At 53.3% G+C, this 26215-nt stretch overlaps 1 protein-coding gene across 1 annotated transcript in view; it reads left to right on the top strand.

Moving 5' to 3' along the window:
• Positions 1–24133, top strand: part of LOC123589093 (ATP-binding cassette sub-family A member 17-like) — a 76372-nt gene extending 52239 nt beyond the window's left edge. The window contains exons 18-30 of the mRNA XM_045460734.1: positions 354–657; positions 2318–2591; positions 2763–2967; positions 4771–4990; positions 10198–10356; positions 12899–13077; positions 13675–13788; positions 14583–14777; positions 21226–21413; positions 22441–22611; positions 22878–23068; positions 23209–23282; positions 23792–24133. Coding sequence (XP_045316690.1) covers positions 354–657; positions 2318–2591; positions 2763–2967; positions 4771–4990; positions 10198–10356; positions 12899–13077; positions 13675–13788; positions 14583–14777; positions 21226–21413; positions 22441–22611; positions 22878–23068; positions 23209–23282; positions 23792–24043 — 2526 coding nt within the window. The 3' untranslated portion in view covers positions 24044–24133. The remainder of the gene's footprint in view (positions 1–353; positions 658–2317; positions 2592–2762; positions 2968–4770; positions 4991–10197; positions 10357–12898; positions 13078–13674; positions 13789–14582; positions 14778–21225; positions 21414–22440; positions 22612–22877; positions 23069–23208; positions 23283–23791) is intronic.
• Positions 24134–26215: the final 2082 nt, after the last annotated feature.

The raw sequence follows: 26215 nt of genomic DNA, 5'->3' as shown, positions 1-26215 counted from the left end.
ATTCATCCAGGTCATCTGTTTTCTACAAAAGTTGTGCCAAATGAAGACCTCAGCACTGGCATTCCACATCCTCCCCAACTTAAAGTTTCTGATAATGTGGCGGGTTGAAAAAAAAAATTGTATCATGCTTACGTCTGCTATCTGTTCAGGCTAATACTCTTCCAGAGCTTTCCAATCTGTGACTTCCTTTTCTGCCATTAAATGTGAATCAAGTCATCAGGTCAAAGCAAATTTTGAACATCATCAAAGCATTAGACCCAATACGAGAATGCGGCCGGGGGGAGGCTAGCTCCTCTGTGTGGCCGTGTTAATGGGTGTGTCCCCCCCCCCGCCCGCCTTTTTTTTTATCGCAGTTCAGCCTCATCTGCCAACAGTTCTATGCCATGCTCCTGAAAAGGGTCCTGTACTCTTGGCGCAACTGGTTGTTGATGCTCACGGTACAGGTCCTGGTGCCCCTGCTGATCACCACCTTCAGCCTCACCATCTTCAACTTGGAAACGAACACGGGCAGCGTGCCGCTGGAACTGACCCTGAGAACGTATGGCCGAACCGTCGTCCCGTTCTATATTTCTCCCAATTCCAGGCTGGGTCCTCGGCTTTCACAGTATTTTACAGACATGCTTGTGGCGGAGGAACAGATCCCTCTGGAGACCCGGAGTAAGTCTGAGGCCCAGGAGAGCAGCGCGCGTGCTCTGGGGGCTGTGGTAGGGGGTGCGCCCTGAAGCCAGGTGAACAGCCAGACGTCTCAGAAGATCTCTTGGCCGCCAGATGACAGGAAAGGGAGAGGGTGCCTGGAAATGCAACCAGGCTGTGTCTTTCTGGGGATGGCGGCACGTCCAAAACTGAAAAGGACAATTATCTGTTGTTTGATGTGTCCCGAGAGGGGATTTACACTTCGATGGAGGGAGTTTGGTGACAGATATAGAGATCACTGAGCAAATGTGAAAAGGGAGGACATGAACTCAGGAGGGCAGGGGAAGATCGTATGAAAAAGGAGACCTACCATAACAGAGCACTTGATTGTGCCTCGACTTAACCAACTTTCTGATGTATTCCAGGGGAGGGGAGAGGAGGGCAGCCCTTAGGGGGTGGGGTGGGGGAAGGAACAAAGTCCCCGCTTCCAGGACGGGACGTCCAGAGGTAAATGTGCTTCAGCGATCCAGAGAAATGCCAGCTGAGCGGCTGGAGAGTCTGGTCGCCTCGGGCGAGCGGGCACTGGGGACAACGAAGGGCAGGCCAGGGCCCTGCTGTTTCTCATCCTGAGTCTTGCAGGATTATCTGGTTTGAAAAGTTAGATGCACGCGTTCTCTTGGAAAGAAATAAAATGTTGAGGTGTTCACATTTTTAAATGAAGAGATCAAATGCAGAACACGGTGGAGCAAAATGGCGGATCACAGCGCCCTACGTCTCCAAGCCTCGGTTTCTTGGTGGGGAAGACGGGGAGAAGGATAAAGCTCGCCTCCTCTCTCCCACCCAGGGGCGCACGCGGGGCCCGCGGAGTGAGCGTGCTGCCTGCGCGCGTTACTCCTGCTGCTGCTGCTGTGAAGGAGGGTCCTTTTCAGCACCCACGACCCCAGAGGTCTAGGTGTGCGTATATTTCCGTGGTGCTGTGTGCCGAGAGTACCGGGAAGAACGGCGGTACCACCGGCCCATAGTGAGCCCCTTGCCCAGAGGTCCTGGAGAGGGTGACCACAGCTGCAATGTGTAGGGACCATCCCGCTGTGGGATCATGGGGACACAGGTCGACCTCGGATGGGGAGAGACAGGCTGCGGAGTAAGAGATGTGAGATGTGAGATGTGAGCAGGGGTGGACCCCGCAGCAAGCAGGGGGTAAGCGGAGAACGTTCCAAACCCAGGGCAGGGAGGGGGGAGCACCTGTCAGCACGGGGCACAGTGGGTCCTCGGGTGTGGCCAGACCTTGAAGGCACCAGTGGAGTTTGGATGGAGACTGGGCGCTGCGGGCCAGGTGGGCCGTGAGGGTCACTTTGTGGTTCGGGGAGGGGAGGTGCAGTGCGACCGCGTGTGTCCTTCCACGTAGATGGGAGCGACTGGAAGAAGCACGGGGCTTCTTGGGGCCACGCCATCCAGGCAAAGAGTCACCTGAAAAAAAATGACTAGACGTTTTTCCTCCCCCTGCCCCCCCACGGCTTCAGTCAGTGAAAGGGACATTTTGTGGAGGCCCGGGCGCGCGACGGAGGGGCCAGCTGAGTCCAGAGGAGCCCGCTTTCCTGGGGGGCGGGGCGGGTGGTGAGGCGCTCAGGGGGCGCGGGGCCGGGGTCCAGGGCGTGAGGCTCCGGGGCGCCCGGCTCTGTTGCAGGCTCGGTGGAGGACCTCCTCCTGGACAAGGCAGAGGAGGAGCCCGAGGGCTTTGATTTCAAATACATCGTGGCTGCTTCCTTTGAAGACCAGGGGAACCACACGACGGTGACGGCGCTGTTCAACAACCAGGCGTACCACTCCCCTGCCGTGGCGCTGGCGCTCGTGGACAACTTCCTCTTCAAGCTGCTCTCCGGGGCCGCGGCTTCCATCACGGCGTCCAACCACCCTCAACCTAAGTCGGCCCTGGAGGCCTCGGAGGACGTCTTGTACAAGTGAGTGTGACCGTCCCGCCCCAGGAAAGCCTTCCCGCGCATGCTGCGTCCCCTTGGCCTCCTATTCTTTCTCATCCGCTTCTCGCCGGGATTACAACCGTCACTGTGAAAGACGGTTGGTGTGAGCAGTTGTGCTCACACGGCTTCCTCTCCCCTCGTGTCCTTTCGCAGCAGCCCTAAAGGACACTACCTTGTTACCAACTTGCTTTTCGGAATAGCCTTCCTGTCCAGCTCCTTTGCCATCTTGACGGTCAAAGAGAGATCCACAAAGGCCAAGCACATCCAGTTCGTCAGTGGTGTTTATGTGGCCACCTTCTGGCTCTCCGCTCTGCTGTGGGACCTCATCACTTCCCTGGTCCCCAGTCTGCTGCTGCTGGTGAGGGCCGCGTGGTTCAGGGACCCTCCCCCGCACGTCCCGGCGGGAGCGGGGGCAGGGGGCTTGCCTTCGGGACCCTGCAAAGAAGTGTAGTCTGGCAGCCCACCCAGGGTGTGACTCATCACTCACTCTCGATAAAAGGTCCCAGCAGAGGGGCCTGCTCTAGGGTCTCCAATCTGCCGCATCCCCGTAACTGTTGCCACGAGCTCCTAAGAGGTCGTGCGTCGGGGACGTGTGTTCACAGCCCAGAAACAGTTCACCAGGGCACTGACAGGTAGATCGTGACGGCACTGTGCAGCTTGCGATCCCCTGGCACTCTGGGTGGGGTGGGTCACGTCCCCCTTTAACTGGCCTGTGCTTCATAACTGTCACGGAGCCCCTGACCTCGTGGTGCCGACTTCCAGGGGCAGGGCCAGTGTCTGCACTGTCTGATGAGTAAATACAGGGAGCACCTGAGCAGTACTGCTAACATCTTACATTTTGTTTTTCTTCTTTTTCTTTATTTTTTAAATTTACATCCAAGTTACTTAGCATATAGTGCAACAATGATTTCACGAGTAGATTCCTTAGTGCCCCTTCCCCATTTAGCCCATCCCCCCTCCCACACCCCTCCAGCAACCCTCCGTTTGTTCTCCATATTTATGAGTCTCTTCTCTTTTGTCCCCCTCCCTGTTTTTATATTCTTTTTGTTTCCCTTCCCCTATGTTCATCTGTTTTGTCTCTTAAAGTCCTCATATGACTGAAGTCCTATGATATTTGTCTTTCTCTGACTAATTTTGCTTAGCGTAATACCCTCCAGTTCCATCCACGTAGTTGCAAATGGCAAGATTTCATTCTTTTTGATTGCCGAGTAATACTCCATTGTATGTATACACCACATCTTCTTTATCCATTCATCCACCGATGGACATTTGGGCTCTTTCCATACTTCGGCTATTGTCGATAGTGCTGCTATCAACATTGGGGTGCATGTGTCCCTTCGAAACAGCACACCTGTATCCCTTGCATGAATACCTAGTAGTGCCGTTGCTAGGTCGAAGGGTAGTTCTATTTTTAATTTTTGAGGAACCTCCATACTGTTTTCCAGCGTGGCTGCACCAGCTTGCATTCCCTCCAACAATGCAAAAGAGATCCTCTTTCTCCGCATCCTCGCCACCATCTGTTGTCGCCTGAGTTAACGTTAGCCATTCTGACAGGTGTGAGGTGGTATCTCATTGTGGTTTTCATTTGTATTTCCGTGATGATGAGTGATGTGGAAAATTTTTTCATGTGCCGGTTGGCCATCTGGATGTCTTCTTTAGAAAAATGTCTATTCATGTCTTACGCCCATTTCTTCACGGGATTATTTGTTTTTTGGGTGTCGAGTTTGATAAGTTCTCTATAGGTTTTAGACACTAACCCTTTATCTGGTATGTCGTTTGCAAATATCTTTTCCCATTTTGTTGTTTGGCTTTTCGTTTTGCTGACTGTTTCCTTCGCACATCTTATTTTTTTAATATTTTATACATACACACATATATTTTTTTCTTGAAAGAAAGAGAGTGAGCAAGGGAGGGGCAGAGAGAGGGAGAGACAATCCCAAGCAGGCTCCACGCTGTCAGCACAAAGCCCGATATGGGGCTCAAACTCACAAACCGTGAGATCATGACCTGAGCCGAAATCAAGTGTCAGACCCTTAATCAACTGAGCCACCCAGGCACCCCACTAACACCTTATTTTTTAAGTGGGGATCACCGTACCCTTTCTCTAATCCTTAGAATCGACTCTCAGTGGCTTTCCCGAACTCTCCCCCTCTTTCCCAAGGTGGTGTTTCTGTACCACGAGGAAGAAGCCTTCACACACCAGGAAAACGTCCAGGCCATCATTCTGGTGCTAATGCTCTACAGCTGGGCGAGCATCCCCTTGGTGTATCTGAGCAGCTTCTGTTTTCGCAACGAAGGGAGTGCTTTTGTCAAGCTCCTGGTCATGCTCACCTTCCTGAGCATCGGCCCCTTCATTCTCATCTCAGTCATGGAGGACAAAGGTGAGGGCTGTTGTTCCTGCGTATCTCACAGGGTCTGCTTCCTCCTGTCACAGCCACAGAAGCTGTGTCCCCAGACGGCAGCTGCTCTGAGCAGCTGTCTTGTGAAGAGTCCCAAACTGTGTCCCAATGTCCCCAGCACATATCTCCGGGAGCGCAGATAAACGCAATGGCTATGGTCGTCCAGGGGGCTGTGCTCAGCAAGAGAAAGGAGGCCTTGCCCACACCTGCAGCAGGGCAGACCGATGGGTCTCGGACCCCACTGACAGGACAGATCCCAGTGACAGAGTCAGGAGAACGGTGGCCTCTGAGTCAGGGGGAGGGTGGATTGACTAAACGGAGACGGCAGGGAACCTTCTGGAAATGCTCTGCATCTTGAGTGCGGTGTTGGTTGCGTGGGCATAAGTATTTGTTGAAATTCATCAAACTGTCCACTTAGAATCATGCATTTCATCGAAACAAATTATTCCTCAGGTTTAAAAAAAAAAATTAGGGGCGCCTGGGTGGCGCAGTCGGTTAAGCGTCCGACTTCAGCCAGGTCACGATCTCGCGGTCCGTGAGTTCGAGCCCCGCGTCAGGCTCTGGGCTGATGGCTCAGAGCCTGGAGCCTGTTTCCGATTCTGTGTCTCCCTCTCTCTCTGCCCCTCCCCCGTTCATGCTCTGTCTCTCTCTGTCCCAAAAATAAATAAACGTTGAAAAAAAAAAAAAATTAAAAAAAAAAAAAATTAACGTTTAGATATTTTTGAGAGGGAGAGACAGAGTGTGAGCAGGGGGAGGGGCGGAGACAGAGGGAAACACAGAATCCGAAGCAGCTCCAGGCTCCGAGCTGTCAACACAGACACGAGGCTTGAACCCATGAACCGCGAGATCATGACCTGAGCCGAAGTTGGACGCTTAACCGTCTGGCGTCCCAATTATTCCTCAGTTTTAAAACAGGTGGTAAGTAAATCAGTAAGCCGAGGTTGGGAGAAGCCTGCTTGGTGAGTGTGTAATCAGGGTGAAAGCAGCTGGGGAATGAGCCGTCACTCACAGCGCACACCTTGACGTTGACATCTTTGCGTTTGGGCTGAATCTCTACCTTGGGGTTTCTACCCTGATTCTCTCTGTCATTTACTGTGATGGCAACTACTTCCTTTAAGGTGACTTTCTGTGGTTGTGTCTGCTTAAAAATGTGTGCACAGCTCCCTCTGTCTTCATCTTAGGGGCCGCCCTGTGTCTTAGAGGACTGGCCGTGCACGTATTTCCAGCTACCTAGAGCTTGTTTTACTGGTGTAACTGGCCGTGTTTTGCAGCACCCATTCTATTTGCAAACCATCTGTGGAGTTTCGGAAATTATTTTCATCCGAGATCAGAAAAGGGACAGCATTTTGACTTTATGATTGAAATAGAACAAAAGCGTGCTGCAGACAGAGGAAAGGGGCTGGCAAAGCATATCGTGAGGGAACCCTAAGCTCGCAGTTCTCCGCGGTAGTGTGCGCCTAGATTCACAGATCAGTCCGGGCAGTCACCCTGAGCAACGCTGCCCTAAGCCTCCAGAAAGGACCTAGGGGTCTGTCCCTTTCTCCTCTCCTCAGCCGCGCAGCCCCACCCCAGAGAGACAAGCAGCTCCAAGTCACTGAGGGGCCCTGATGGGGACAGAGCTTTCACCGAGAGTGACCAGGACAGGGTGCAGGGATCTCTGGACATTCTCTCTGGATCCCTCGACCTTTCTGGGATCCATTTCTTCTCGGATTGCTTCCTGCCATGTCTTCTCTCCCCTCCTACACAGCAACAAGGACCGAGACCATTCTGCCACTTAGCGGGAGGCACCCTCCAACTTAAAAGTCATCGGGGAAGGAGGCTGGGACAGGACAAGAACTCCACTTCTGGTCTGGGGGAAAGAACGCCCATCCCTACCCCTGAGAAGGGACACCATTAGAGAGACCAGACCCTGGCCACCATACGCCCGCCCTGGGGGCTCCTGCTGTCACCACGGCAGTCCACACAGACAAGAGTATAAAGCTAAATCTGAGCTCCCTGTCCTGAGACTCTACTCGAATGACAGCAAAGGAAATGAAAGTGTATGAATTTGTGCTGAAGCAGCATCCAAAGGACATTTGGAGGGAAAATGGCTCAAAAGACCCACCTGAGCACCGCAGAAGCCCGGAGAAGCCTGGGAGTAAAGGTAGCGCAGAGAATGGTCTGTGGCACCTCCACTGTCCCTGCTCCCATATCCCCAACGGGAAGCACAGGACACACAGTCACCCCAGAAGGCGGAGACCCGCGTCTCGACAACCTGAACCTGCTTGCCAAAGAGACCTACACTTTCAGACTGGTCCCTGCCTGGTTACCCAGAATGTCGCCCAGCCCCCAGGCACAAAGCTAGCAACTCGCCTCCCGGCACCTCTGGTTTCTGTGGACAGATAGGCAGGGGCCGCCGAACACTTGAGGATGGCAGCCACAGAAAAGACGGAGACCAAAAATGAAATACAGGGGCAGGGAAATGCAGGAAACAAATCAACCATTTCGGAAAAGACTGCATCTATTAAACAGCAGACTTCCAGAGCACCTGGGTGGCTCAGTGGGTTAAGCGTCTGACTCAGCTCAGGTCACGATTTTGCCACTTGTGAATTCAAGCCCCGTGTCGGGCTCAGTGCTGACAGCTTGGAGCCTGGAGCCTGCTTCGGATCCTGTGTCTCCCTCTCTCTCTGCCCCTCCCTCACTCGCTCGTGCGCGTGGGCGCACACTCTCTCGCTCTCTCTCGCTCTCTCAAAAATAATTAAACATTTAAAAAAAACCAGCAGATTTCCATGAGGAAGAAAAACTCTGAGGGCAAGAAAGAACTGATTGCCAACGTAAACATATAGCAGAAGACGGTCTGTCGACCTCCCAGAAAGTAGAGCAAAAAGACAGGAGGAAAACCAGGAAGGTGTGAGCGAAGGCAGGTGCCGTGAGAGAGTCCAGGAGATGCCACGCTGCGAATGGAGAAGCGCTCCACAATGAGAGGGTGGGCTTAAGGAACTCACTAAAGAAATAAGCAAGAAGATTTCCCAGAGTTGGAAACAAACCAAGCTCGACTGAAGGGATCCGTCAAACATCCAAAACTGAAGGAAAGAGCACCCACGCCTTAAATCCAGATGCCTCCTAGCGGACAAGTTCTAAGCTCCATTCACCGGTCTCAACCAAGCGGAAGGACAGAATCAAGGCACGTTCAGACACAGCCGGGAGAAACGTGACCCATTGCGTCTCGTTCTTGGAAAGCTAGCGGAAAGATACAGGCCAGCAAGGTGAAAGGGCAAAGCAGGACAGAAGGTACAGGACACGGAAAGGAGTGGGTCCAGCCCCAGAGTGCAGCGGAGAAGAGTCGCCTTCGGGTGGGGGGCAAGATACGGAGGATGGTTCGTGACCACGTGCTTGGGCTTTAAGCAGCTTTGGGGTAGGATCCAGAAAGGAGAAAGGGAAGTAAGCAGGAGCCATGAATATCTGCTTCTTCAGTTAGATGCATTGCCTGTGGATGTTTTCTCCGATTCTGGTTAGGGTGAGCTGGGGGGAAGGGGGTGTCCCCGCTCAGCTTCCAACCACGCCCCGCTCAGGGCCCTGAGACACCGCCAGGCTGTTGGTTCCTAGGCCGCTCGCAAACCTTGTGTGTGTAGTGGCTAAGCCTTCCCATCGACCCCACCCACGACCCCACCCACGCGGGGGCTGCAAGGCCGGGGTTCAGGCAGCTATCCCCTCCCCCTCCCCCTCAGCCTCCAGGCTAGATTTCCAAATTTAAAATTCTAAAGAGAGAAAGTTAGGAGGCCATGGTCCTCTGCGCTTCCCTCCCAGTCACCTCTGCCACCTTCCTAGCTGTCCTGCCAGGTTACCATCTCAGGTGCAGCTCAAGCCTGGTCACCGGAGCCATAACCCTTGGGCCTCGGGTACCCACACCTTGGCGAGCATGTAAGGGTGGCCCTAAACTCTGCTTCCTGCCCCTTGTGTGGGCCGTGTCTCAGCGCCCAGCACACATTGGTTGAGACGCCTCGTATCCAAGTTCAACTCATCATGCACCCCAGTGGCCGCCCCCCACCCCCGGCAAGAATTTCACGGATTGATACCCAAAAGCGGTAAGGCTCTAAACACAAGTCCTGAGAGTATAGTTTCTTTCCTCTCGTATAATTGGCTCAGCCTCTCCCCAGGCCATCTGCAAGTCACGTGTCCCTGGGCAGCCCCGAATTCCCCGTGGGTCTGGAGCCACAAGGTATGACATGAGAGCCCCAACCCCCGCCCCTCGGTTCCTCCTTTCTGTTGGTGACACTGTGCTGGGGCTGCACGTTGCCGGGCGAGGTGGGGCGGGGACTGGGGGGATGGTGGCGGGACTCAGGGGCGTGCGTGAACTATCAACACGGTCCAGTACTGGACCATGCCCCGTGCATGCACCACATATCCATCCTCTTGTAATAAGCTTAGGTGTAGAATATTGCTTTTACAGAACATGTTTGTTTATTTGTTGTAAATAAACATTTAATATTTTTTAAACGTAGCTCAATTTCTTTACAACCTCGTTCGGTATCCCGTTTTTTTAACGTAACACAAATCTAAAAATTGGTTTCTCTTAACCTCTAAGGGTCCCCAATTTCTGCATATTTACTTCACAACCAGCCAATCGGCTCACCTTGCCTTCATTTCTTACTCTGGTTGATTCTTGTGGCCTTTCCAGGTACGTGGTGACGTACAGCATCGCAAATGATGGTTTTGTCTCCACCAACTATATAGGCGGGTCCCGAGTCTCGTTATCCGTTTGTACCATGACGTTCAGACAACCTCACAGCGGGCCCACCAGACCCTGCGGTCAGGCCCCAGCTCCCCTGTAAACCGTGTCTCCCCCAGCCTCTAAACTCACCCCTTCCGCAGATGCGTTTCACGAGGCAGCTGAGCTCTTGCTGGGTTTCCCAAAAATCACACCAAGCATTTTGGCACACGTCTGCAGGAACAGATGGAGTGGGGGTGAAACGCAGGCTCAAGAAGCATTGCAGAAGACAACTGTTCACGGCGTGGGGGCTGAGTGACCGCAGAGGGGGAACCAGGTCTCTGGTCTGGGGCCGGGCGTGACAGTGTGGTGAGAGATAACAGATACAGACATCAGATCCTTGGTGTAGATAGACAGGCAGCTAGCCCGGAGAGACGTGTGCTAGGGGACATGCCCTCTTCCTTGCTGCGAGGAGAGTTACTAATTTCTGTCACCCTCACAGACCAAGGCCGCACCAGGGTCTCGGAGTCCTTGGATCATGCCTTCCTAATGCTCCCCGGCCACTGCCTGGGAATGGCTCTCTTCAACTTATACTACAACTACGGACTCCAGAAGTTATGCAAAACCAGGAACCTGAGCCAGTCTGAGTGTAATAAATTTTGTGAGTATCGCAAATGGAGATCCGCCCTCCTACAGGATACAAGTCAGCGGGTCTGGGCATATTCACAAGGCTGTACGAGGAACACCACGATCCCGGTTCGAGAACATTTCCATCTCACCAAAAAGAAACGCCCTCCATTCACACTGCCTCCCCATTCCCTTCTCCCCATAGCCTCTGGCAGCCACAAAATCTACTTTCTGTCTCTGTGGATCTGCCTCTTGTGGACATTTCATATAAATGGAATCACACAGTACGTGGTCCTTTATGCGTGCCTCCTTCCACTCGGAGTAATGTGTGCAAGGTTCACGTCCGTTGTAGCAGGTATTAGTACTTTGTTCCCTTTTTGAGGCTGAATACTATCCCATTGTGTGAAGGGACCACAATTCGTTCGTGTATTCATCTGGTGATGGACACGTGGGCTGTTTCCACTTTTTGGCAGTTATGAATAGTGCTGCCGCGAACATCCACGTTCCAGCTTTCGCGTGGACGTGTTTTCAGTTCCCTGGAGTCCATACCTACGAGCGAATATGTGGCTTAGCTCTTTGAGGAGCCACCAAACTGCTTTCCGTGGTGGCTGCGCCCAATTTACATTTTTGCCAGCGATATAAGACGGGTCCGATTTGTCCACATGCTCTCCAACACCTTGCAAAATTATCTATTTTTTTCAATTGTGGCAAAATGTATATAAAGTTCACCATTTTGTCCGTTTGTGAGCAGAAGTTCAGCGGCATGAAGCACAGTCACACTGTTGAGCAGCAATTGCTACCATCCGTCTCCAGAACTTTTTTTTTTAAGTTTCATTTATTTATTTTGAGAGAGAGAGAGAGAGAGAGAGAGAGTCCCAAGCAGACCCTGCTCTGTCATTGCAGAGCCCAACACGGGGCTCGAACTCACAAACGAAGAGATCATGAACTGAGCTGAAATCAAGAGTCGGACGCTCAGCCCGCTGAGCCGCCCAGGCGCCCCTGTCTCTTTTTTCACCCTGCACAACCGAAACTCTGTCCCCATGAAACTCTGATGCCCCCTCCTGCGGCCACCATTTCACTTTCTAACTCTGTGAATTCAACTACCCTAGGTACCTCCTATGAAACGGCTTAATTTCTTACTTCCTTTCATGTGTATTCTAGAGCTATCTTCTTTGTGGTCACCACACACCCTTCAGTTCTGACACTGCATTTTGAGTTTGCGTGAGCTTAACTTCCATAACACAAAAACTGCCCCTATACCCCCCGTACCCACTCCCTTTCAGTGACTGTGTGTTGTGTACCCAGAATCATGGAGTGGTCATTGTTTTTATGCAGTTTCTTCAGTGGTGTAGAAAACCACAAGCGGAGTTGCAAAGCCAACTTGCAATAATGCTGGTTCTTATCACTGTCCCTGTGTTTACCATCGCCAGACATCTTTATTATTTTGATCTCTGCATCCTGATACGGTCGATGTCCATTACGCATCATTAAATGAAACTAGTGAGTTGGAGAAAATAATGCATGGTATCACTCCATTTATATTGTAAAAGATCGTATCTCGAAAGGGTAGAAGGATTAAACAAAACTATCACAACAGTTTGGGTGAGCGGAGAAGTAACTTTATTCTCTCCCTCGTCCGTGTTCCTTTTCCCCAGGGTGTATTTACAGCATAATTTTAAAAAACACATATTTAGGGGCTCCTGGGTGGCTCAGTCGGTTAAGTGTCCGACTTCGGCTCAGGTCATGATCTCACAGTCCATAAGTTCGAGCCCCACATAGGGCTCTGTGCTGACAACTCAGAGCCTGGAGCCCGCTTCGGATTCTGTGTCTCCCTCTCTCTGACCCTCCCCCGTTCATGCTGTCTCTCTGTCTCAAGAATAAACATTAAAAAAAAATTTTTTTAATAAAATACACATATTTAAAAGAAAAATCTTAAAGCAGATCAGATTAAAAAGAGGGGAATAGAGGGGGCACCTGGGTGGCTCAGTTGGTTAAGCATCACACTTCAGCTCAGGTCATGATCTTGTGGTTCGTGAGTTCGAGCCCCCTGTCAGGTACTGTGCTGACAGCTCAGAGCTTGGAGCCTGCTTCGGGTTCTGTGTCTCCCTCTCTCTCTCTGCCCCTCTCCTGCTCACGATCTGTCTCTCTCTCTCTCTCTCAAAAATAAATAAACATTTAAAAAATTAAAAAGAAAATATTTTCTAAGAATTAAAAAAAAAAGAGTGGAATAGAGGCTCTCAAATGTTTTTACGTGACTGGTTGTTTGAAGCTGTAGGGGACTGAAGACAGATCAAATAACCAAACGCATAAATATCTTGCATTTCAAGCAGCTGTCACGTGGACAGGGCGAGGTCCTTGATTTTACTGCATTATTTGCACAGATGATGGGTTGTCGCAAGAAAAGCAAAGTGTAGTTCATGTTTACCTTCTGCCGGGATGTGGTGACAGCACTGGTGACGCACATGTGGCATTCCAATGGTACTTGCTCTGGTAGAAATTTGCCCACTATAGGTAGAAGATGAGGAAAAGCAGGGAAAGCACCCAAAGTTTGGTAACACCTGCTTTTTCCCCGTTAGTAGAGGGATACACGGTCCAGGAGAGCGTCTACGCCTGGGAGTCCCTCGGGATGGGGAAGTACTTGGCAGCCCTCGCCATCTTGGGGTCTGTGTACCTCATCCTGCTTTTCCTCATTGAAACCAATGTCTTGTGGGAATTGAAAGCCAGGTTTTCTGACCTCAACGGGAAGCAAGAATCGGTGAGTGGGTCAGAGAGTGACTCTCGAAGCACGGGTGAACGGGCTGGCTCACGGCCTCCTGTTTGTGGTCGGGAGTGGCCTTGACTCTCAGCATCTGAGGGAGTCTGGAGACCGTAATCCACCCCCAGGGCAGACGGGGTGACAGCCAGTGCCGGGGACCCCCGTGGCTCTGGAGGGACAGGGAGGGGGGAGGGATGGCTTGGCTCCTGTGACGCTGGTCAGCCGAGCAGAAGCAAAACCAGTCCCCTTTCCGGAACGCCTCTTCCCCACGTTTCTCCAGGAGCCTGATAGGAGAAAGATCTGTTCTGTCAGCTCTTGGTCTGAGAATCTTCCAGAGGCAAAAGTCCCACAAGGACTTTAGAAACTCTAGAAAATGGACTTATGCCTTCACATCCCCAGGCTTCAAGTCTTTGAATTTTCCTCAAAAGGAAAAGCCACGTGGAATTTCCACGTCCACCATACCCTGGCCACACGGCTGTGAGCTTGGTCCGGAATACCCACATTGGCCCCGGGGTAAGGGGCGGTGGGGTGTGCGTGAGGCCTCTGCCTCCCGCCCTCGCAAAAGCGCTCACCCTTCCCACCCTTGTCTGGGGAAAGCAGGTAACGTCCGTGCCCAGAGACCAAGATGTGCAAGAGGAGGCAAAAATGGTCCAGACTTCTTTGAAAAAGCTGCGTGAGGAAAACCCACTTGTTCTTAAAGACGTGTCAAAGGTAACATCAGACGTGCCCCAAAGGCAAAGAATCCCAAAGGCGAAGACCATTCTTCGGGTGGCCCTTTGATAAGGAAGCTGCTGCCTGGGCGGGGGAGGGGCCCTGTCTGCTAGCTCCAGCCGCCAAGGACTGAGACAGACTGGCAGGGGCGCGTCCTCTGTGAATGAACCGCCTCCGAGTTTGTTTGCACCCAGAGTGCCCAAAGACAGGCGTTAGCACCCCAGCCCTCCGTCGCATCTTTGGGGGTCCCCTGCAGGACAGGAGGGCCTAGCGTGGGAGGGCACCGGAGCCCCAAACCCCAGGAAGCCTCAAGGTTGGACAGGACTGGCTGACCCTCTCCAGGATCTAGAAGGCAGTTTGCAGGGGAGCCCGTGTTGGGGGAAGTGTCAGACAGCTCAGAGCAAACCTGGTTAGTCTGCCCCAGAGCTCCGGCCAGAATTTTACCAAGAGACCCTTCAAACATCCAGGAACTTTGTAGCTTTGTCGTCACTGGTGGCCAAAACAAACCAACAAACCAACAACACAGGCAACATCGAAGGGGTTATGCTTTAAGGACAGAAGGGAAGAGGCTTATCCTGGAGAACTAGGCTCTCCGGGTTCGCAGGGAAAAAAGGAGAGCAGACTTCCCTCACCCTGCCGGGAGGGAAGGCAAGGCCAAGCCTGGCACACACCGGCCCCTGGGCCCCGAGGGCAGCCGGGACCTGCCCCAGAATGGAGGTGACAAGCACAGGGGAGACTCCGGGCTGCTGATCCCCGGCCTCCTCACCAAGCGCCTTCTGTCTTGGGCACATCAGGTCTACGGCAGGAAGGTGCCCCTGCTGGCCGTGAACAAGGTGTCCTTCGCCGTCCAGGCAGAGGAGTGCTTTGGCCTTCTTGGTGTCAACGGAGCTGGGAAAACGTCCATCTTCAAAATGCTGACCGGGGAAGAGCCCATCACCTCTGGGGACGCCTTTATCAGGGGCTTCAGCATCAGCTCTCACCTCAGGAAGGTAGGGTGTGACCGGGACAGGGTAGCTGTGTCGGAGGAGGGGCCGCGACAGTGCACCTGGGGTGTGACGCAGGGGTGCACCTGGTCTCAGAAGACCCCCGTGGATCAGGTTTATACGGGCCTCCCAGCCCCACGGCCCCCCTTAGACCTCTTCTCTGAGCTCCCTATCTCTGGTGTCGACTGCTCACAGCCCTCCACATCCCTCCCAAACGGCCCCGCGTCCACCCAGCCTCCCGGCTGCTCCCCTGCACACACCGAGGCCACTCCAGACTTGCGGCCGCTCCCCTGCGCGTGTGAGGCGACTCCAGCCTCCCGGCTGGCCTTTCCTGCCTTTTGCGGGGCATCTCATCATGCGGACTGTCCCCCCTGAGAGCTGCAGCCTTCCCCTCTCCTCTGGCTCTTCCCGCCATGACCCTTCTTTCCCAGACTCCTCAGGGCTGCAACACCAGCCCTCTGTATTTCTTGCTCCATACTCGCCGCCCCTGCCTGACTTGGTCGTTACCCCACCCCCACCCCCCTGTCTTCGGCCTCCCCACGTAGCCACCACAGCCCTGTGCATCAGACCTGCACACGCACGCCTCCTACTCGGCCTTACTCAGACGTCTCCCAGTTTAAACCCAAACTTACATGATGAGCCCCTCGAACCCGATCCTCTTCTCAGAGTCCCCACCTCAACTACCAGCACCAATTCAACAATGGCTTGGACGTGCTAACAACTGTGCTGGGCCCAGGACTCTCAGTGGCCAGGAGCTCTGGTCACGAGAGTGAGTCCCCACCATGCAGGGAGCGGAGAGGGACACGGCAGTGGCTGGCGGCGGAAGGCGGAGGAAGAGACCAACCCGCGGCAGCATAGTTGAACCTGCACTCCACAGCACCAGCCACCGTGTCACCGGGAAGTTCTTCCAATCAGCTGCAGTGTCCGTGACCAAAACCGTGTTCAGAGAGAGAGCGGAAGTGCCCACACAGGCGCGTTCAAGAGCGTGTATTGCCCGGTACAGAGCCTGGCCAGACAACCGCAGCCAACATAAGCCTCTCACGGCTGTGAAACATTTACTGCTCATTTTATCTTTTTTTAACCATTGTAAAAATTACGGGTCAGGCTTCTGGCAACAGCAAAGTACATATCTCTGACCGCCTTCCTGGTGATAACTAGAAAAACAGGACCAAATTCTGAAAACACCTCCAGGGGGCTGAAAAGATGGCAAAGACTGAGCTAGGAGGGAAGAGGGGAGAGGCCCAGGGAGGCAACCAGGTCCGGCCCGGACGGCTGGGAGCTGAGTGCCGCTCTTGGCGCCGAAGTGACAGGCACTGAGTTCCGGGCGAGCGCATCCTTTCTTAGAGGGTGGACCCCCACGGCTGCACCCTGCTGTAGACACGAGCTACATGTAGACAAGCTCATCCAAGGATCGCACAAAGGCCTGGCCTGGTGTCAGTCCCCGAAATGGGGCTGACAGAACCCTGAGCCGCCAGTGCTCCCAGACGCCTGTTGGAGGCAAACGTCCATCTTCTCTGGGAGGAAATGCTATCACTGTGGCTTCAAACGATTTCCACAAACAGTTATCCAAAGCATTGCTTGGTGAGCAATAAAAAATAAGCGGGTCCACGTACAAGACAAAATCCCGCCTCCGAAGGATATTACAGAGTGAAGCCTGGAGAGTCAAAGGGCAGACGCTATCCGGGGGAAGGCAAGGAACATGACACACAGTGGAGACAGCCCAAGGGACCCTCCTCCTGGGATTCACACCCTTGAGCAGCCCCTCCCGTGCTGGGCCAAGGGTGGGTCTATGCAACCAGCAACACGGTGGAGAAGAGATGGGGTGTCAGCCCCAAGACTGGCTGAGGGGAGAGCCCACAGCTTCCGTCTGGAATGCGCCCCTTCCCTCACGTCCCTCAGGCTGCTGGAAGCTGACTGCCACATCATGAGGACGCTCACAGGGCCCTGTGGAGGGAACGGCCCCAGGGTCCGGAGGCCTGCCCATCGCTACCAGAGGGAGCTCAGAGGCAGATGCCCCAGGCTTCAGGTGACATAGGCCCGGCAGAGAGCCTAAAGGCCGCCTCATGAGAGACCCTGCCCAGAACCACCCAGCCAAGCTGCCCCCAGATTCACGATCTGACCTGCAGAAACCACCGAATAACTAACAAACTACAGCTACGTGTTTGAGTAATGTGTTTTACAGCCATACGTAATAATCTGATACACAGGATGCGGTGAAAAGGTTTAATGTATGTGTAACTGAAGTCTCAGATGGAAAGGACACAAATATGAGGCAAAGTGAGACTTGAAAACTTAATGTCTATAACGTTCCCAAGTTTATGAAAGACATCAAATTATAAATAAGTAAATCCCTATGAATCCTAAGCAGGAGAAATTAAAAGAAATAAATCCCTAGGAACATGATCATAAAACTGCTGAACCACAAACACAGGAGGACCCACTTTGGAAGGAGCAACACTTAGGCCAGCAGATGACTTCTCAACAGAAAGGAAAGAGGCCAAAAGACAACAGAAGGTCACCCTACAAATGACACAAGTGCTAACGACGAGCCCAGAATGATACATGCAGTCAAGCCATGCTGTAAAATGAAGGTCAGAAGACGTTTCCAGATAAGCAAAAACTGACAGAACTGATCACCAGTGTATGTGCACCAAATAATGATAATAAATGAGAGCCACCTTTACCCAGAGGGAAAATCATCCCTGAAGGAAGCTCAAAGTCATGCAGAAAGGATTGAAGAGTGATTTAAAGAAAGGGGGGGGGGGGGGGGAAACATATGAGTTTTGATTAAACAAAGCTATAACAATAGTTTCTCGTGAGGTTTAAAATACATACAAATATTAATGGGGTGCCTGGGTGGCTCGGTCGGTTAAGTGTCCGACTTCGGCTCAGGTCATGATCTCATGGTTCGTGAGTTCGAGCCCCACATTGGGCTCTGTGCTGACAGTTCAGAGCCCGGAGCCTGTTTCAGATTCTGTCTCTGTCTCTCTCTCTCTCTCTCTGCTCCTTCCCAAGCACAAGAATGGGGGCCAGGAATAAGCCACAGAGGGGGACTGTAGGGAAATGAAAACAATAATATGACCGACGATGAGAAGTGATGGAGAAAGAAGAACACAGAATACGAGAATGCGTGGAACACTCAGCCCTGAATAAGCGGGCAGACCGACATCCAAATACATCAGTAAGTATGTTAAATACAAAGGGACTGAAGGCCCCAAGGAAAACATGATCCAGGAAGATACTCAAACGATGAAACACAAAGTCGACACACGAGCCAGAAACTCCACCCGGAGGCATGAACCCCGAAGAAATGGAAACCTACATCCACATAAAAACCTGCATGTGGGGGCGCCTGGGTGGCGCAGTCGGTTAAGCGTTCGACTTCAGCCAGGTCACGATCTCGCGGTCCGGGAGTTCGAGCCCCGCGTCAGACTCTGGGCTGATGGCTCAGAGCCTGGAGCTTGTTTCCGATTCTGTGTCTCCCTCTCTCTCTGCCCCTCCCCCGTTCATGCTCTGTCTCTCTCTGTCCCAAAAATAAATAAACGTAGACTGTTCTTTAAAAAAAAAAAAAAAAACCTGCATGTGGATGTTCACAGTAGCATTTTTCACAAGAACCAAAAGGTCCATCAGTGGATCCACAGATACACAACACGTGATCCACGCGTACGATGCAACAACGTTCAGCCACGTAAAGGGATGAAATGCTGACGCGCATGCCACAGCCTGAAAGACACGATGCTCACCGGAAGAAGCCAATTAGAAAAGGCCACATATCAGGGGCACCTGGCTGGCTCAGTCGGTGGAGCCTGTGCCTCTTAATCTCAGCGTCATGAGTTTGAGCCCCATGTTGGGTGCAGAGACTACTTAAGTTAAAAAAAAATGTTAAGGGGGCACCTGGGTGACTCAGTCTGACTTCGGTTCAGATCATGATCTCACGGTTTATGAGTTTGGGCCCCACATCGGGCTCTGTGCTGACAGCTCGGAGCCTGCAGCCTGTTTCGGATTCTGTGTCTCCCTCCCTCTCTGCCCCTCCCCAACTCACGCTCTTTCTCTCAAAAATAAACATAAAAACATAGAATACATATACATATTATAAAATAAAATAAAATAAAATAAAATAAAATAAAATAAAATTAAATTAAATTAAATTAAATTAAATTAAATTAAAATACAACACAACACATCTGCCCAGAAATCGGATTCCAGTCCTCCCAGAGCCCATCTGCGCATCACCTCCTGGCTGTCTCTGTGACCTCACCATTCGAAACGTGGAATTTAAATCTAGTTAAGCCTGCACCTCCGTTCCTGCGCTTCCCACTGGGAACCCCACACGGATCCCTCTTGGCAGCGAACTCCTTGCTCTTCCCCCTTTGTGAGCCTTCTGCTTGCCACCCTTGATCTGGACAAGTACTTTCAAGCATTCTTTTCATTTGCTAAAATATATTCTTGGCAGGATGTGCTGGTGTTCCAAGCATCAGCTGTGACTCCCGAGAGTCCATCTGCATTTCTGTGAGACCTGCTCACTGCCCCAGAATTATCTGGCTCCACTGAGGGGTCGTCCTCGGTCCACAGCACCACCGAGGGCCGAGTGGGGCTCCGTGAGCACCCAGCCGAGCCGTGGAGACAGCAGGTTACTGCCAAGTCAGGTGTGTAAGAAACACCACACTCCTTCCTCTTCTCTAGATCACATCACATTCTCAAGCCTTCTACCCCCAAACTGTTTCAAGAGATAGAAAACCTGTACAGACCAAAACCTGTAGAGACCTGAAACGAAGGTCAAAGATCTACCCCTTCTTGGACAGGACTGGCCACCACTGAGCAGACCATGTCCCTGTAGCAGAAGCCCTGCTGCAGAAGCTTGGGAGAGAAGCCGGGGCACTGCCCAGCTCGGGAGCTGGTAAAACCAGGCAAGGACAGTATCTGAAACAAGCCAGGGACCAGTTTCACGAAAAACATAAACACCCTAAATTACTGATGTAAATCCAGCAGGAGTTGAGAAAATAAAAATTATGATCAAGTCAGGTTTGCTCTAGAAACATGAGTAAGGCTCCAGAGCAAAAAAACCCACCAACAGAAGTCACTACCTTAGTAGATCAAAGCAGGGGAAAGAACCATTTATCAACAGATGCTGAAAAAGCACTTGACAGGAACCCCGTCCCACACATGATCACAGACAATTTTCAGCAAACTAGAAATAGAAGAAACGGCAGGTGAAGATCACCCAATGAAGGCAACCTACCAGAAATCTTCACGTCTCATAGTGAGATGCTCGAAGCCTCATCTGTCAAGTCTGTGTTTCCTCCCGGCGCTTTGCTCCTGCCCGGTGGCGTCTGTCTTCAGGGGAGCCCTGCCCTCGGTTGTGGGATGTCCTGGCACGTTGTCCCCTAGTTCACTCCATCCAGGAGGTTTTCAGGTCTGCACCGGGTCAGAGCTGCTCACCCCGCCCCAGACGGTGGTGTCCAGAGCAGTCTGGCATCTTTAGCGGGAAGACAGGAAGGACAGCATTGGTTGTTTTTCAAAAATGGCTCCCTACTATCTTCGTCTTGTACTCCAGGGGAGCACCTGACCATGGGCGCAAACCAGGGTAGTTCACCCCAAGTTGATAAAAGCAGAACCTTGGAAATAACTGACATGTGCCTGACTTTTTTTTATAAACAGCTAAATAAAATCTAGAAACCTTCCCCTAATGGCTAAGTAGCAGTTAAACTGAGTTGGGGTAGGACGGCATTTCTTGATTGAGAAAGATCTTTCACGTATAACGCTGAGGAGCTCGTGGGTGGCTCAGTCAGTTGAGCGTCTGACCTCAGCCCAGGTCATGATCTCACAGTTCGTGGGTTCAAACCCTGCGTCAGCACGGAGCCTGCTTGGATCCTCTATCACCCTCTCTCTCCCTGTCCCTCCCCTGCTTGCACTCTCTCTTGCTCTCCCTCAAAAACAAACATGAAAGAAAAAAGACATAATGTTGAGTTAGAAAAGTAACTTGCAAAATGGTAGACGTGGGATGATACATTTGGCAAAAACAATATGCGATTGGTCCTCTGCGGAGAGCACACGTCCGTGAAACGTCTGGTGGTGCACACCACCCTGACCACGCCAGGTCCTGGTAGTCTTCCCGTGAATATAAATATAAAACCTATTTGTAGCTTATATGTCTAATAAGGGGGAAAAATTAACCATCTTCTACTGACATGATACCTGGAAGGGCACGAGGCAGGCAGGCGCTGAGCACTGAGGTTTCATGCTGGCCAGGCAGAAGGGCCCCTCGTGTGCCCCATCCACAGACCCCGCCAGCGAGCGCTGCAGCCGGGCACACGTCTGTCTACATGGCAAACGTGGGGATGCACGGGCAGAGCAGGAGCCGGGGGGGGGGGGGGCAAGGGCAAGGCCAGGGCAGGCGTCCGGGCCCCCCGTGCAGCGGGCGGCTTTCCTTCTGACGTGCCTCCCCCCCAACCAGGTGCGGCAGTGGGTGGGCTACTGTCCCCAGTTTGACACCCTGCTCAACCACATGACGGGCTGGGAGACGCTGGTCATGTACGCCAGGATCCGGGGCATCCCCGAGCGCCACATCGGCACCTGCGTGGAACAAATTCTTGAGGAGTTACTCATGTACGCCTACACTGACAAACTGGTGAAGACCTACAGGTGAGATCTGGGGCTCCCTCGGTCCCACCACCTCCACCGGCGAGACATGCCCGGCTCTCCTCCGTGCAGGGCCAGGGCCATCAGCTCACGGCAGTCCCTGCCACTGTGTGGATTTGTGGGAGGTGTAAGAATGGACCACGGCCTGGGCTGCCCTGAGGCACCGTTTCCTCTTGGCCCCCTAGCAGGTGGGTGGCTGAGCACAAGCAGATGGCACCTGCCACTTTGCAGAGGGCTGCTGATTTTTGGCAGCCTCCCATTTCACACATGACCTTATCTTGCTGCGTCTGAGGCATCTGAACTGCTCACGTTTTGCCGACAAGCCTCAGTCTTCCGCTGCCACCCATACTCAGCAACTCGCTTGGCTTAGCTCGCCAAGCAGGGCCGCGCCCCCTCCCCTCCGTCCCAGGACCCGCTGGGGTTGTGTGCAGCGCCCCCTGGCGGTTCGCGGCAGTATCCCCCCCCCCTCCCTCCCCGCCAGGGGCTGGGAAATCAGACTTGCCCAGGGGTCAGGTGACTGTCATCTTTGGCTCTTCCCTCTCTGGTGTTGATTTCAAGCAGCTTTTTGTACTTCCTTGCATTTTTGGTAGATTAAATGAGTCAACATTTGCAAAGTTTAAAACAGCCCTTTGCGCCCTGTAAATGCTATGTGTTCACTTAAAAAAAATTACTAAAATGACACTCTGCCCTTACTCCCTGAACACTGCAGAGACCTTCAAAGGAGACTCATCAAGCATGTGCTCACCATGTGTCCACGTGTCCCTGTGTCCAGGGCAATGGCTTATACACTGAATGGACAGCCAAGTCACAATGCAACCTCACGGGAGGGTGGGGGACTAGGGGACCACACTACTAACACTCCATTAGAGGCTGGGGAGTACTTTCTGAACCGAAAGGAAAATGCACGCATGTGCGTGTGCCCGCATGCGTGTGTGTGTGTGTGTGTGTGTGTGCCCACGCATGGGGAGTGTTGGGCTATCCCTAATTGATGTTTGCCTTTCACCCCAACCTTTCCCCACTTTGCCCCCAGTGGTGGCAACAAACGAAAGCTGAGCACTGGCATCGCCCTAATTGGAGAGCCTTCAGTCATCTTGCTGGACGAGCCATCCACTGGCATGGACCCCGTGGCCCGGCGCCTGCTCTGGGGCACAGTGGCACGAGCCCGCAAGTCTGGCAAGGCCATTGTTCTCACCACCCACAGGTAGAGCCGGGGTCTCTAGAGATCGATGGAAGAGCTAGGACAAGAGCTGGCTGGGAGGGGCTAGGTGGACAGAAGACCTTCCAGAAGCTGATTCAGAGTCGATGAGGAAAGTCCCCAGGCTTAACCATGTGGGCCACCCTCCAAACACGGGACTCAGGAACAGCTTGATCTGGCCGACAACACCGGCCCGCCCGCATGAGCCTTTGACGTGGGAGGCAGGCATCGGTGCCCCCGGCCCCGTGTCAGACCTCTGTCCCTCTCCCCAGCATGGAAGAATGTGAGGCCTTGTGCACCCGGCTGGCCATCATGGTGCAGGGCCAGTTCAAGTGCCTGGGCAGCCCACAGCACCTCAAGAGCAAGTTTGGCAGCGGCTACTCCCTGCGGGCCAAGGTCCGGAGCGAAGGGCGGCAGGAGGCCCTGGAGGAGTTCAAGGCGTTTGTGAACCTGACCTTCCCAGGTGTGTCTCCGTGCCTCATCCCTGCCGAGTCCCGGGCCCGCGACCCCTGGGAGGAGGGCCGTGATTCCAGGGTCCCGGGCGGCTCTCCCCTGGCCCCCACAGCCCGGCCCTCACGGGGACACGGCGTCTCCTTCGTGCAGGCAGCGTCCTGGAGGATGAGCACCAAGGGATGGTCCATTACCACCTGCCCGGGGAGGACCTCAGCTGGGCCAAGGTGAGCACATACCTGGGCATCAGAGGGAGCAAACCTCAGACGTCACGGGCTTTCTGGGGTGACCTGTTCTCCCTCTTGCATGTAAGTTGCATTTAAAGCTGCCGCAGGTTCTCTCCGTCTCCAGGGCAACATTCACATGGATTTCATAGAACATAGGATGTGGGAGCTAGAAGAGACCTCAGAGATCAGCTCCTCCTGCCCCTCACTTCACAGAGAGGGGAGCAGGGCCCGAGAGGGGATGCCACGTGCCCTGGGCCACAGCAAGCCAGAGATCCAATCAGGGCCTCTGCCTTCTGGCACTGTCCCCAGCCAGGGACCCTTCCTGAGAACTCAGGCAGCTGGACTCCCTAGGACTCACTTCTGGGGAGGTGCTCTGGGGGTAGCTGAAAAAGCGATGGGCCTTTTGGGGGCCTTATCACACCCCTAGAGATACTCCCTCTTTCCACCCTCTGTTGCCTCCTCCCCTCCCTTGTGCCCATCATCCACGGCAGCCTCCCTCCTTCCCACAGGTGTTTGACATTCTGGAGCAAGCCAAGAGGAAATTCATGCTGGACGACTATTGTGTCAACCAAGTCTCCCTGGAGGATATTTTCCTGAGCTTCACCTGCTCTATGCCCCCTACCCAAGAGGGAAAGAAACCAGAGCAAGCAAAGCCAGCTCCACCCCCCTCCCAGCCTCCCTCCCAGCCTCCCTCCCAGCCTCCCTCCCAGCCTCCTTCCCAGCCTCCCTCCCCACTTCCCTCAGAACCTGTCTTGCTGTAATAAAGAGTGTGCAGCCTGCCACGGGCTGCAAGGGGTACAAAGATAGCTTGTACACCCAGTGAGCTCAGTGCGGGGCCGAGGGTTGGGGGTGGCTCTAAATCAGATTGGGACCTCTCACCTTGGAGGCCTGGTGGACAGCCCAGGTGCATTGCCGTGGGAAAAGATCCCCTTGAGTCCCACCTGAGTGGCCCGAGGCCTCACTGAGACCTGGCTTGTGGAAGCAGCCTCAGGTGACCCCCTGCCATGTCTTCTCAAGGCTCAGTGGCCTGGGGGTGACCACAGTTGTCATGACACTGCACCTTCTGCAGGTAAGAGAAGAGAACAGGTTGAGGAGTTTGCCAACCTAACAATTTTCCTTTATTTCAATACTTGGATTTGTGCAGCTCCATCTGTACTCTGTCCCGGTCCCTACAAATATTAGGGGTAAGCCCGCATGTGATCCTGCCATCAGCCCATGAAGCGTTACTCGGATGAATAACCTGGAGTCAACATGTAGTAGGCCAAGATTCAGTTCAGGGAGAGGTTCTCAAAGGGGAGGGCTCCTAAGCAGCAGCTTCTAAATCGTTCAGAAACTTGTTAGAAATTCAGATCCTTGAGTCCCACCCCGGACCTGGCAAACCGGAAACCTGTGGGGTGAGCCCCAGCAAGCTGTGTTGTAAGCACCCCGTGTTCACAAGTGCTGATGCATCTCGCGTGTGAGAACCACAAAGCTAAGGCCTGTGTGCTCCAGGCCACTACGCCCTCAAGCCAAGAGCACGGACACATGTGGCTCTGCCCTTTGTCACCAGGACTCTGCTCTGAGACATGTCCATCTTGTAGCCTTTCTCTCTCCGGCATGGTCACACCGGTCCCTTCTGGAAAGCCCCCTCAGCTCCTCCTTTGCAAGTAGTTCCCTCCCTGCTTTCTCAGCCAGGCTGAGGGGAAAAGTGGGGAAAGTGGTGCGGTCCCCGACCACACTTGCCACACTTCCCACCTCCCATCACCACTCACCCCAAATTACAGCACCGTCACAACCCTGGCTACCACACCCACTGATTTCTCCATCCTTTCTCTGTGTCACTGCTATGTGACGTTTCATGGTATTCCCTGCCCCCCCCCGATGAAAGCCCCCCCCCCAGCTCTCCCTCCCCCACGGCCGCTGTGTTTGGTTCTCCTCTGGAGGTTCCTCTTCGTTTCTCACTGAATGGTGGGACCCCTCAGGCTCTCGGCCTACTTCACTGTGGCTCACCCCCGCCTCTGCACCCGGCCACCCCTGAATTTTTTTTCTCGTTCACCCCCACGTCTTCAACTGCCACCTTATTCCAGCCAGGAACTTCCCTGAGCCCCTGACTTTTCCAGTGAGTTGTCTCACCCTCCCAAGTGGATGTCCAGTGGGAAATGGGCCCTTCTCATCCTCTGCAAGTGGCTCGTTGCTCTGCCGGGCCTCCAGGGCTCTTCCTGCCAAGGCGTAGAATGGGGGCGAGGGCCCACAGTTTGCTGAAAATTAAGAGAACTTTTGGGGCGCTTGGGTGGCTCAGTTGGTTAAGCGGCCAGCTTCGGTTCAGGTCATGATCTCGCGGTCCGTGAGTTCGAGCCCCTCATCGGGCTCTGCGTTGACGGAACCTGGAGCCTGTTTCCCATTCTGTGTCTCCTTCTCTCTGACCCTTCCCCATTCGTGCTCTGTCTCTGTCTCAAAAAAGTAAAATAAACGTTAAAAAAAAATTTTTTTTTAAATGAGAGAACTTTACCTCCCGGTGAGTAAAATGACAAGGACATAAAGAACAAGGAGAGGAGACAGCTGAGGGACACGGTTTGGGGCTCCCCAGGGGACTGGGCGGAGTGAGGATGGCTCATCATCCCCTCAAGGTGTCTAGGCTGGAAGGGCACACCTCTGGCCCTGGAGGGGGACCAGCAACAAAGTCACCGTGCAGGGGAACAGGACAACACAATCACAAGGCAGAAAACAGTAACCAAAGGGGTGAGTAAGGATGAGAAATCTGAAGGGGCCACCACGGACTCCTCATGCTTTTGTGCGGAACTTGGGACATTTGGGGAGCAGCGCCAAGCTTAATGGACTCTTATACCCCGTGTGACCGTTTCCTTCTCTGTCTCCTGCTGCAGACTGGCACCATGGCCCCTGTGTGTGTGTGCCCGGCTGGGTGGTTCAGGGCGGAAAGGGTCGAGGACAGAAGG

This window comes from Leopardus geoffroyi, chromosome E3 (genome assembly GCF_018350155.1).
Source record: "Leopardus geoffroyi isolate Oge1 chromosome E3, O.geoffroyi_Oge1_pat1.0, whole genome shotgun sequence".
NCBI lineage: Eukaryota > Metazoa > Chordata > Mammalia > Carnivora > Felidae > Leopardus > Leopardus geoffroyi.
The sequence above is the reverse complement of the archived record's forward strand: the minus strand, read 5'-3'. Positions and strand labels throughout refer to the sequence as shown.